Below are 11,708 nucleotides of genomic sequence, written 5' to 3'. Positions count from 1 at the left end.
AATTTTAATTACAGTTTTCACGTAACACATTAACTTGTAGCGGACAAATTATTTCTAAAATCCACTCAAAGAATTGGCACTTGACAACGTTGTGCTGTACTTGTCAAAAAGCTGCACTTGCGTACTATTTAAAAAAATAAATTAATTGGTGTTTTTCCCATTATTAAAAATGAAAAAGTAATTAAATAAAGTAAGTTTGCAAAACACACACTGTAGCACGTCACTGGTTGCGTCCCAAGACTGATTTAATTAACACGTTGAATTGGTATTTTTTGTAGGTTATGGCACGTCAATTCAAGTAAACAGAACTTAATTTTGCCATTAAATTGATTCCTCTACCTCAAACCATCCCACACACCGCTTTGCAATGGTGATGGAAACGAAAACCACGAGTAAGACAAGCTGTCTGAAGGCCCTTTTGCTGAAAGCGTGGCGCGAGCGCTGGACTGACTTACAATGGGGCATTAACATCAAAACGGTGTTACCACGAGGCGTCAGTGGCGATGTTTACAACTTGGCTGATTGCATTCTCCAACAAGCGGTAGTCGGTGCCGGGGCCAATCAGTTGGTTTTGAGTTACTTGAGACACTCCTTGAGCGCCCAGTTAGTCTCACATGCGGCTGTGCTTCAACGCCTCAGCAAATACAACCAACTCAGTAAAGTCCACTGCGTGTTTAGCCTACTTGAGTTCCTCGAAGGCATGCTTCCGGGTGTCACTTGTTGTGGCAAACCGGAAGAAACCGTCCTGGCCACTGCAATTTTATCAATTGCTTGTTGGCTCCTGACTATTTTATTGCAATGCAAAGGCACCGCTCATTTGACTCAGAAAGCCTCGTTCTTGCTCACCACGCTCATGAATGACGATTTTTACGTCTCCATGATGTGTCTAGCGAGGTACAGCGATCCTGAATTGTTTACTGAGACCAACCGCAAATGTATTGAGTTGAGGGCGTCGTTGTCCGATTCTGACGAGTTATCTAAATGCGTTAAAAAACTGGAAAACATCGATGTTAACATTTTGAGCCTCCCGATCAATAGTGAGAAATGGCCAGGTGCTCTGATCCAGTGTTGGTTGGAAGTCAAACTCGTGGGTAATCCCGGAGCGTCCACTAATTCCCTAGCTGAACAGTTGAGACTCTTCCAAAAATTGAAAGGTTTTGACGGTCCGCGCCTATATGCCGAATTGATGAGAGGCAGTCTCTTGGCTTTATATGACGTGAATCAGACGGCACACGAAAGTCAATGGGGGGCCTTTGCCTTTCTGAAGGTACCTCACATTCTGCTCGAATTGGCGGGCAAGAGTGACAGTAACAGTATTGTTAGTGCAGTTGAGCTGATGCTGCAGCATAGCCCACTGTTGGACGCAATGGATGCGAACAGCTCGTGTTCAAGCTTGGAGTGTCTTTTAGGCGAATTGGTTAAAGCACGATTGATTACTGAAGTGCAGCTTAAACATTTGTTGGAGAAGAGGAAACCACCGCCGTCCGTCAAGCTGGACACGGCCCCAGCTGCTGCGGGGATTCCCAAAGTGATTATTTGTGCAGAACCCACTCTTGCCGGGATTTTGAAAACATTATCGACTGATTATCACAAGATACAGGACCCCCTTTTGGGGATGTTGCATCAAGTGTTGACTGGGAAAAGCTTCGAGTTGATTCTAGCCGTGGCTACGGTGCAAGGCCAACTGAGAACGCTTGTTACAAGACTGATCCGTTTCAACGAATGTTCCAAATCAGGGGGTGACAAAGCACGGGCCCAATTGTTCGATATAAGTTTCCTGATGTTGGTGGCAATTGTGCAAAATTATGGCGCCAATGCTGTTCTGGACCCTGACGGGGAATCGTTGTTTGAGCAGTGGGTTAAGTCATGTATGGTTGAACGGCAGCGGCCGAAAGCACCCGAACAGCTCCTTCGTCTGGGTGATCCTGACACGATTGAAATGCTCCTACAACAATTCAACGCCGGTGAATCCGATTTTAAACCGAACATCAAATGGCAGGACGTTCTCTTCAATATGCCCGGAGTTATGCACGAAGTGTTGGTGGCTTGGGAACAGGGGGCTTTAGTGCCCTCGGACGTGAAGCGGATTTTGGACGCTGTCCGTGGCCGAATGTGTTCGCTACCGTTGGCTGCGGCCGCCTGGCTTTGCGCTTACATGCGGACAGCCCCCCAAGAAAACCTCCTCAAGCCCGTGAACATGGTGCAGCAATTACTAGCCCCCCCAGCGGCCGAGGAAGACAGTTTGCGGGAGCGCTGGCAACTCACGTGCGAGATCATCCGTAAAATGCAACGTGACGTCCAATTGCCTCTCCAGACGAAAAGTAGCCACCACCTGATTTCGAGACAACCGGCTGTGGAACAGTTACACAGTGCCTGGTCTGGGGCTATTCGCAGGGGTTGGCTGGACCACAGCTCGGCTAAAACCTTGCACTGTTTGCTCGATACGGCCGGTCCGAGGTGGCTAGTGTCTGCCGTTATACAAGAAATGCTAAAGTTGAGATACCGCGACCAGTTGCAGAGAGGTGTGGATCTGGCTTTGGCGGCGTTCCATGTCGATATCAGGGCCTGCACTTTGGAGCTGCTCTCGCATGTTTTGCCCCAAATGTTGTATAACGATCTCCAAGCGGACTCGCTCATGGAGCCGCATTTGATCGCATTGGCTTACTTGACCAGTTATTGCGTGTACACGGCGTTTGATGCGTTTTCGGAAGTAAGTCCGTAATTGTGGACTAGTACGAGTTTTTTTTGGTTTTATTTTCAGGAACCGGAAGAACCGATGGCTAAAGTTGCGCGGCTTAATGAGGGTGAGGATGGCACGCTGATTGAGCAACTAATTTCGACTCTCAGACAACTGATGACGATTTTTGAGGATGGGATACAAGAGGGTTACATCACTCAACAGACTTATTTCGCGTTTTATTTGATTAAAAGTCTGGTTGAGGTGAAAGTGAGCACGGCGAGTGCTCTCTTGGCTGCGATTCCGCCGGCTCTTGTGACAGACTTGCTTCGGACTCTGCCTGAACTTTTTACTTACCCGATTTTGTTGCATCTGCACGATGTGTTTAATACTCACGGTCGGAATAACATGGCAAAGGACTTGTGTATATTGCGAAATTACCACTTGAGGAACGTTTCGCAGGAGAGTAATTAGATGTGATGACTTATTTAAATAAAGCATAATTGAAAAAGAGGCTTGAAAATTAATTTTATTTTTTAAAATCTTGGACATGCTTACATAAAATAAAACTTTTTCTCAGTGATTCAACGAACGTGACATATCCTGACCCATTCAGATAAACACAATTATTGAATTAAATACCTGCAGCAAATTATATACTTGATAAATTGATGTACATGAATTATATAAATGTAAACCTAATGTCCATCTCATTATATACATTTGAAATAACTGCTACTTCACTAAACCTAGCTTCTTTGCTTCCACTTCATAAATTATCAACCTCCACATTTTAACAACAAAAACTTCGGCTTCTTCATCCAATACCTTAACAATGCAATTAGTAAAACATCACGGTCGCTATAACACTCACCATTTGAACATCCTGCAAGATGACTTGAGGCTGGGAGCCTGCCAACACTTTGGAACAGATAAAATCAACCAAAGTGGGCTCAGGCTCCCCAATGTACTCTATAATTTTCTTGTTAATCCACGGACGAATCTTTCGTTCCATCAAACTATTGTCGATAGCTGACCAGTCAAGCTGATACGCAAATAACGCCTCCTTCTCTGTCGGTATTTTCTCGATTAATGACTTTATGGTCTTTTTCTTTTCCTCTTGTGACTTCAACGACTCTTCTGATTTTTTCTCACCGTCTTTGTCCTTCTTACCTTTCTTGTCTTCGTTGTAATCTAAAGCAAATAACTGTATCAACGCATTAACAAAATGAAAATTCTTACCAAGTGGGACAAGTTTTCGTTTTTTCACTTGTGTATTACTGTCGTCTTCATCAGGATTGAACACTTCCCGAAGATCAAGCTTCTTTCGTTTCGGTTGTTGTGTTGAAGGACTAAAGGTAATTGGTTTAGCTAAAGTAATTTTCATCCCGATTCCGGTTGGAGGAGGCGGGTTTTCGTCGTGATTTGAGGTGAAAGAGTGTCTAGAATCGTCCTCACCAACCTGCACCTGAGTCCACTGGAGAAACACATATAAAACGGGGAACAAATCACAAAAAAACTCACTTTAGTCGATTCTGAATCGTCGTTTGAGTTACCATCAGGTTCTGGCGGCGCTGGACTGTAGTGATTTTCGTCCATGTCACTATCACTGTCAATGGGCTCTGCTTCAACCGCAGCCAATTCTTGCGCTGCTTGTTGTAATACATATCTGAAAAAAATAGAAAAATAAAATTGGGTTATGAAACTGGAAACAAACAGACTTTTCCCTTTCTTCCCTCGCCCTCTGTCTGTCCCTTTGCCTCTCAACTTCACGATAACGGTCTCGTTCTCTCGCCTTTTGTCTTTCCAGCTCCCGTTCTTTTTCCTTTTCTTTCTGCTTCCAGTGATCCAAATTAACGTCAATCAATAATCTGGGCCTGTATTGTTCCTCCTTTTCTCGTTTCACTCTTTCGAATTCAGCGTTGGGATCTTCGTGGTCACCTGAAAATATCCTGTTCTTCAATTCTTCAATTTCCTCTTTCTCCTTCTGCCTGTCTCTAGTATCAAGTTCTGCCTCTTTGACCCGTTCAGCCAGCCTCCTTTGAAGCTCCCTGCCCTTGTAATATTTGATATCGTCGCGTTCGTCGTCATAATCCTCCAGAAACTCTTTCAATCTCTTGGCTTCACGTTCGCGTTCCTCCTCCTTCAGTCTTTCCTTTTCCCTTTCTTTCTCATATTCCTTGGCTTTTCGGCGTTCGCGAGTCTCCCAAGCGCGGAGTCTTTCCTGATAAGCTGCTTCCTTTTCCCTGGCTCTTCTCTCAGCTTTTTTCTTTTCTTTCGCTTCTTCTTCCATCTCCTTCTCCTTTAGTAAATCTTTAGTGCTCTTTTTTTCTTCTCGCTCGCGTTCGCGATCCCTGATTTCACGATCTCTCTCCCGTTCGCGTTCACGTTCTCGTTCTCTTTCTCGCTCGCGTTCGCGATCCCTTTCTCGTTCCCTATCTCTATCCCGTTCCCTCTCGCGTTCCCTGCTATGTTCATGCGTCCTGTTATAAAGCAAAAACATTATTATCGGCAACGAATGCAAAAAACAAGCAACCTTGACTTAGATCTTGAACGACGTCTCCTTTTGTCATCTTTATCACGTCTTCGCGGACTGGGCGAATGTGAGGGTGACTTCTCTCTGTTCTTCTCCTTTTCTTCTTTTTTCCGCTTGCTGACTTCCTTCTCTTCCTCTTGTTTCTAAAATAAAAACAAACGCCAATTAATCACCTCGCTATTATGTTTGATGGTTTTTATTAAAAAAATATTTCTCATACCAGTGATGATCAGGTATACGTTACTGGTTTTAAATATTAAAGCTCGTTCAGTTTTATCGTTTTTGTTTATTGTTGGCAATTTCATTCAATGCTGTAACGAGTTAGAAATTTTTAAACAGGTTAGTGACTCGGGATTTAGACTGGGATTGCTGTCATGTTAATCTATGAATCAATATTATTTACAAGCATTCGAAAATATTCTAAAACTGACCCACGAATTATTCTTCCCCGATGTTAATTCTTTTCTTTAGATGATAATTATTTTGGGATATTTCAAAGTTCTTTTAAAAATTCATAAACATGGTAAATGACGGATTTCAGTTTTTGTACTCTATAAGAGACAGTTGACTGAAAGTAATTCCTTCTGAACTGCAATAATTATTTTGAATATAAAAAATACTTTTTTTGTGTTAATTACAAACTAGTACAAACATGTTTCACTTGGTAAATCCATAATTATTACCCTATAATTAAACTACGAAGTTCTAATCGGAGATAAACTTGGGAGGAATAGTAATTTTCAATCCATTCTATCTTTTTAGAATATAAAAACTGAATTCGCTAACTCAAAGCGTTAAGCGGTTGTGAGGACCCGGTAAAACAGAATAGAATTCGGAACGTAATTGAATAATTCCCATTATTTCTTGTGATTAAAAATAGCAGGTAAAAAGTACAGCAAATAAACATAAATTAGACCGTTCTTACTCGTCATATAACCACGAAAAACTTAAGCGGAAATAAAAATTTTAACACGATACTCAATTCGACATTTTCAGAAATATCCCAGTCGCTGAAACAAAGAGAACTCGTTTCTTCGTATTGAACAGAATAAAAAAACAATCAAATAATTGGTTACTGCTTCAGAATACAAAGAAATGATTTTCGTTTGTAAATTATACCTTTAGATAATAAAAAATCAATAAGTCCATACACCCTGTGGGAACAATAAAACAAAAGTAAAAAATATTTTCGAATGAATTACTTAAAAGTAATGTGAAGACATTTCTACATGTACTGTTTTAACTTACTCTTGTAACAGACGACATAAATCCTTACTGAACTTGATACGTCCCCAACTTGCGAATCTCCAAAATTTCGACGAAACATATTACACCACGGACTATAACTTACAAATACAGCCCGTGGCACAAAAACTAACTAATATACCAAAAAGTGGACTAGTAAAAAGGACAAAAAATGTCAAATAAATGGTTACTATCACTTTCGCAAACTGTGAAAGAAATTGGACCAAATAAATGAAGCAAGGCAATTGTAACCATTTACGTATTAACAATAACAGGAGAAAAATCATGTTTTAAAGCTCGCACACATATTTGGATTAATTCTATCAGAAATGAGACTATTATTGAAATTGAAAAAATATGTGTGTGAATTTAAAAAGGTACAGTGGAGATAACTGTTGACACGTTACTCACCAACGGCGCCATGGGCCGAACCTAGGTGGGACTGCGTTGCTTCCATTTGCCTGTTTGGTTTCAAGAACCACATGAGCGCAACCTTACTTCTAATACTTTTTAGAAAATTCTCAAACCCCCCGCCCTGACTTTAATTTTGAATAGAAACAACTGAAAGTCATGTATACTTTCCGTCAGACCGATTTTAAACAAATTGACCCCCGTTTTTGTTGAAAAAAGTTATACTTACTTTCATGATTTCGCGAAACTTTCCAATCTCTCTTGTGATCAAATCACGTTTTTCTTCCTCAACATCGGCCTCTTCTAATACTTTATGACACTTCTCGATCACTTCCTCTGCGCAAGAGAAAACTATAAGTATCAACAATCATATTGGTGTTTCCTTTACCTTCTTTCTTTAATTCAAAATTGTTCATTTCATCTTCATATTCGTTGAGGATTTGTTTAATTCTTTCGACGGCCACAGCGTCCAACGCTTGGGTCTCCTCGTCCAAGACATCTTCTTCAGGTTCGTCTTGAAGAGGTGACGACCCCTTTTGCTTTTTACGGCGCCGAGCTTCTGGGAATCATTTAAAACCGTAAAGTGAAAAATCGCAAATTCCCCGCAAGAATGCACAAAACAAGAAACTTACATTTATAGGTACTTAACAATTTTACTGCTAAATATTGAAGAAAGTACATTAAAATAACCAATAAAAGCGGCAACTCAAGAAATGTGTACCTTTATATTCATCTAGCACAGTCTTTGTCTTAGCGTCGACCTTCGCCACCAGCCTCTTGTCCCCAACCATGAGATCATGAAGCAACCTAACAGCCCTTAAGCCGGCGTCAGGCCCAGCTAGTTCACAAAAACCAAATGCTTTTACCTTCTTCCAGCTCATGACGTGTCCGCACGCGGCCAAAATTTGACGAATCATTGCATCGGGGGCTCTTTCCGTAATATTACCTGCAAAAGGAAGCCCTAGACCGACACAACCACACACTTTACCAACATACCAACAAACACCGTCACCGCAGGCCCCTGCAGTTGCTTCAGCTGCTCCCGGCTGGCGTTCAGTCGCGGCAAAGCCCGGATTTGCGGGGCGCTTGTTACCTGAATAGGTACCATCTGTCAAACATTAAAACTTCCACTAAAGACAACATCGAGACAGAGAGCTGGGGACTTACATGTTGGAGGGGCATAACGGCGGGCATAAGCGGGGGCGCGGGGCCCCCCATGGGCATGTACGCCATCGGAAGGCCCTGCATGATCGGGGGGCGGCCTGGATACGACATTGTGGAAGTTAACGGGCACGATCAACTTGCCAAACAGGACATCAGATGAGGGGAGGTTCGACCTAAAGAGTGCCTGCTTCTCGGGCGTTTTTTGCAAAACACCAAGTATTATTTGGATTCTATGTAACTAATGTATTATTTCTGCGGTAGATTGGCAAACACAAGTACGCTCGGTTTGATAATTTCGGTAAAAAACTAACGACCGAATCTCACATGTCACTCAACTACAGAAGGTCTCCAGTTTTAGTGACTTTGACGCGAGAGACGCCATACGAATGTCCCCAGATTTTTGCGGCTTATTTAATTAAAATCTTAATAAGAAAAAATTTAATGGTTATTTAATATAATTTAAATTTAATCTAAGTTTAGAATAAAATAATTTTTGGTTCATAATTTTTCACTCAATCAATTTCATCATATTTTTTGTTGAATAGCCTTTTTTGATTAAAAATTACAGGAAAAAGCTTAAATTAGGAGTAATTCTACAGCATTTATAAAGATTTTATTTAACAAAATAGACATAGCTGAATTTTTGGAAAAAAATTGTGAGTGTGATTTAAAAATTACAAAAAAGATATGTGGTACGAATTTCAAAAAATTGCCAAAAAAGTGTTCTCATGCCACACTGTTATTAAAAATTGTGCCGGAATTTTATAATTTTCCCATTATCTTTGTAGTTATTCCAGCTGGCTTGTGTTAAAAAATATCCTGTACGTGCACATAATCTGCTCTTTATTTGTAATTAAACCAATTTCAATTAAATTAAAAAAACAAGCCTATGTTTTCGGTTTTCCACACTTGTTATAATTAATTAATTTACCATGTGTGTTGTAATAACACAAAAAAGTCAAAAAACACGTGCAGACTTCGTACATGCGTATAGAGTTCAATAAAAAATTTCACGCACCTAAATAATGATACGGTATGTATGTAGGTGTAAAATTTTTTCTAAGATATTTTGTTCCAATTTGTTAAGAGCCACAATGGGTGCACTTCACTTTAAACGTAAGAAAAATTTATCACTTAGTATTTTTACTTACTTTTCTGCTGCCTCAAGCTAAAACACAGTTTCTGCAACTGCTTTAATCACTGTGTTTTGTTTTTAACAATATATTTGGCAAATAACTCCATTTAATTACATATTTAATTAGCTACGAGTAGCTACAACTAGCTCATATTTAGGTATGCATATACTTTTTATAAATCGAGAGTTGTAAGACTTTTTTAGTTTTTTCTGAGATTAGTTAGTACAATAATAATGATAATGTTAATAGCAGCTTTTACGTACATAAATTAGTGCACTACTCAATGAGTAAAACGTTAATGATAACAACAATCAGTCCAACATTCGCTGTAACACAGTTACTAAAACAAAATTTACACAATACAAGCCAAAATATCTCCGAATCTTTTGAACCAATAATGTCACAATTTTTTGATACTAGCGGTAAAATAATTGTTTCCGAGTGGGTACTTGTACTTTAATCAGTGATACACGGAGTTTCACCTATAAATACAATTTAAAAAATGAATGTATCACACATCCGTTGAATTTGTTGTTGTGACTTTAACCCAGATTTTAACAAAAATGGTTATTTTACGAGGCAAGTTAGATTATTCGTAAAAAACCTTAAACAAAAAATATTTTTGCAGGAAATATTACTTCATCAGACGACAACGTGATCACCACTCCGGAGGTGACCCGGGAGGCTACAGAATGTCTAGGCCAAACCATGTTCAAACACATGAAAAATAACAAAGATAAAGTGGCACAGGTATTCAAAACACCCAAATTTTTATTTTACTTTTACACAAAAAAATAACAGATTGATGCCAACACTGGTCAAGTGGACACCTTCAAAGATCTGCTCCAACGTTGTGTCCGCACTGCCTTACACATGACCGATAAAAATGTGACAAGGGACCACATAGTGACTTTGTGCACCAACAATCACTTGAATTCGGTCGTTCCTTTCATTGCCACCCAATTTATCGGAGCCCGAATGGCCTCTCTTGACCCATCGTTCTCACAGAAGGAAATGTCGCACTTGCTGAAGCAAGTCCGTCCAAAAATGTTATTTGTGGTTCCAGAAGTGGCCAAAACTATTGAAAGTATTGCGAAAGAACTAGATCTCGACTCCGAAATTGTTGTTTTTGGAAGGAGCAACACGTTCACTGAATTTTCGGAGTTTCTGCGCCCCCATGACAATGAAAAGCAATACAAACCGGTCAAAATCGACAATCTCTTCGACACTGCGGTCATATACTTCAGTAGCGGCACTTCGGGGCTTCCGAAAGGCATCTGCATCAACCACTACGCTTTCATCACCCTGGTCCTCACAACAACTTACACGGAAAACCCCGATTTGCTGTATATGGCAAGTCAGGCGAGGAGAGTTGCCTTTCCGTTGACGATTCTCACTTACACTTCCATGTACTGGATCTCAGCTGGTACTTTGGTTGTGTCTTCAGTTATTGATGGGTTCTGTCGTCTCGTTTGTTCGGACTTTGATGGGGCAAAAATTTGGGACTTTTTCGAGAGATACAAACCAATGGGAGTCTTACTGACGCCAGTGCAAGCCATTGAAATGCTCGCCAAAAAGCCTAAGAGAAATGTGGACGTCAACAGCATCCTGTCCGTGGTTATAATCGGATCAGGGATTTCGAAAGAATACTCATTGAGACTAAAAGAAGAGTACCCACAAGCTGATGTTGTTCGGGGCTACGGACAGACGGAAACAAGCGGAGCTGTCACACTGTTTCGAGGAAACGATGCCATCCACCGACCTCTTATGCAAAAGGAAGAGAAAATTGAATCTGTCGGACTCCCAATTCGAGGCATGTCGTACAAGGTATAAATAATTTTGTGTTTTTCAAACTGTGAATTAAAAAATTCCCAGGTGGTTGACTGCGAGACCAATAAAAATTTAGGTCCAAATCAAAAAGGCGAGCTTCGGGTCAAGTCAAAATACGTTATGAATGGATATTACAACATGGATTCGTCTGCGTCTTTTGATGAAGATGGATGGCTGAAAACCGGAGATGTGGTTTATTACGATGAAGATTACTGTTTTTATATCGTGGATCGGATTAAAGAATCTTTCAAGTACCAGGGCTGGTTTATCGCTCCAGCTGAGCTTGAAAATGAATTGCTTAATCATCCAGCAGTTTTGCAAGCTGTGGTGATTGGAATACCTAAAGATGATGGTCATCATCCAATGGGGTTGGTTGTACTTAGGGAAAATGTTGACGCTAGTGAGGAAGAAATTGAGAAATTTGTAGAAGAGAGAGTGCCAGAAAGACAGAGATTAAGGGCGGGGGTAAAAATTTTAAAGTCTTTACCGATGACAGTTACGGGGAAGGTAAAGAGGGTGGAAGTGAAGAAGATGATTCTAGAAGGAAATAACGAATAAAAAAGCCAAGAGTGCGATTGTATTTTTGTCTAATTTGATTGTAATGACTTGTATAATTTATGTCACATGTTGTTACTAGGTTTAATAAACAGTATTACAAATCAATATTGTTTTTTTAAGAGATCTCGACCCAACATAAAAAAACGTATTT

The 11,708-nt window shown here is 40.4% G+C and overlaps 3 protein-coding genes across 8 annotated transcripts; 2 read left to right on the top strand and 1 right to left on the bottom strand.

The window, feature by feature from the left end:
• The first annotated feature begins 49 nt into the window (after positions 1-49).
• Positions 50-3,190, top strand: MED24 (Mediator complex subunit 24). Its single transcript, XM_964520.5, has 3 exons — positions 50-190; positions 279-2,710; positions 2,762-3,190. Exons 2-3 carry the CDS (start codon positions 368-370, stop codon positions 3,149-3,151), a joined length of 2,733 nt encoding a protein of 910 aa, XP_969613.1. The 5' UTR covers positions 50-190; positions 279-367; the 3' UTR covers positions 3,152-3,190.
• LOC658188 (uncharacterized protein) lies at positions 3,189-8,415 on the bottom strand. Of its 5 annotated transcripts, none has more exons than XM_008192442.3 (11): positions 8,037-8,415; positions 7,866-7,962; positions 7,591-7,815; positions 7,258-7,428; positions 7,099-7,205; positions 5,214-5,356; positions 4,399-5,160; positions 4,202-4,346; positions 3,920-4,154; positions 3,552-3,871; positions 3,189-3,505 (listed from the first exon to the last, which is right to left on the bottom strand). In XM_008192442.3, exons 1-11 carry the CDS (start codon positions 8,142-8,144, stop codon positions 3,413-3,415), a joined length of 2,406 nt encoding a protein of 801 aa, XP_008190664.1. In that variant the 5' UTR covers positions 8,145-8,415; the 3' UTR covers positions 3,189-3,412. The 5 variants fall into 5 exon arrangements, with proteins under 5 accessions (XP_008190664.1, XP_008190662.1, XP_008190663.1 ...); XM_008192440.3 differs by having other exon boundaries at positions 7,866-7,977; positions 8,037-8,414; XM_008192441.3 differs by having other exon boundaries at positions 7,258-7,425; positions 7,866-7,977; positions 8,037-8,414.
• Positions 8,416-9,065: 650 nt separating this feature from the next.
• On the top strand, positions 9,066-11,662 carry LOC658270 (luciferin 4-monooxygenase). 2 transcript variants are annotated; one of them, XM_064357638.1, is made up of 4 exons: positions 9,066-9,149; positions 9,798-9,919; positions 9,971-10,996; positions 11,045-11,662. In XM_064357638.1, the coding sequence occupies exons 1-4, from the start codon at positions 9,128-9,130 to the stop codon at positions 11,555-11,557; spliced, it is 1,683 nt and encodes a 560-aa protein (XP_064213708.1). In that variant the 5' UTR covers positions 9,066-9,127; the 3' UTR covers positions 11,558-11,662. The 2 variants fall into 2 exon arrangements, with proteins under 2 accessions (XP_064213708.1, XP_008190666.2); XM_008192444.3 differs by lacking the exon at positions 9,066-9,149 and adding an exon at positions 9,197-9,748.
• The last annotated feature ends 46 nt before the right edge of the window (positions 11,663-11,708 follow it).

Source organism: Tribolium castaneum, chromosome 1, assembly GCF_031307605.1.
Source record: "Tribolium castaneum strain GA2 chromosome 1, icTriCast1.1, whole genome shotgun sequence".
Classification (NCBI taxonomy): Eukaryota; Metazoa; Arthropoda; class Insecta; order Coleoptera; family Tenebrionidae; genus Tribolium; species Tribolium castaneum.
Note: the sequence above shows the minus strand (reverse complement) of the source record. Positions and strands in the feature narration are given on the sequence as shown.

Bases quoted from the DNA above. Each gene is read 5' to 3' on its own strand.
- MED24 (XM_964520.5), top strand. From the start codon at position 368: ATGGTGATGGAAACGAAAACCACGAGTAAGACAAGCTGTCTGAAGGCC. The intron at 2,711-2,761 runs GTAAGTCCGTAA...TTTTATTTTCAG, and splicing joins CGTTTGATGCGTTTTCGGAA to GAACCGGAAGAACCGATGGC.
- LOC658188 (XM_008192440.3), bottom strand. From the start codon at position 8,144: ATGTCGTATCCAGGCCGCCCCCCGATCATGCAGGGCCTTCCGATGGCG. The intron at 5,161-5,213 runs GTTGCTTGTTTT...GCTTTATAACAG, and splicing joins CGTTCAAGATCTAAGTCAAG to GACGCATGAACATAGCAGGG. The intron at 4,347-4,398 runs GTCTGTTTGTTT...TATTTTTTTCAG, and splicing joins GCGAGGGAAGAAAGGGAAAA to ATATGTATTACAACAAGCAG.
- LOC658270 (XM_008192444.3), top strand. From the start codon at position 9,676: ATGTATCACACATCCGTTGAATTTGTTGTTGTGACTTTAACCCAGATT. The intron at 9,920-9,970 runs GTATTCAAAACA...AAAAAATAACAG, and splicing joins ACAAAGATAAAGTGGCACAG to ATTGATGCCAACACTGGTCA. The intron at 10,997-11,044 runs GTATAAATAATT...AAAAATTCCCAG, and splicing joins TTCGAGGCATGTCGTACAAG to GTGGTTGACTGCGAGACCAA.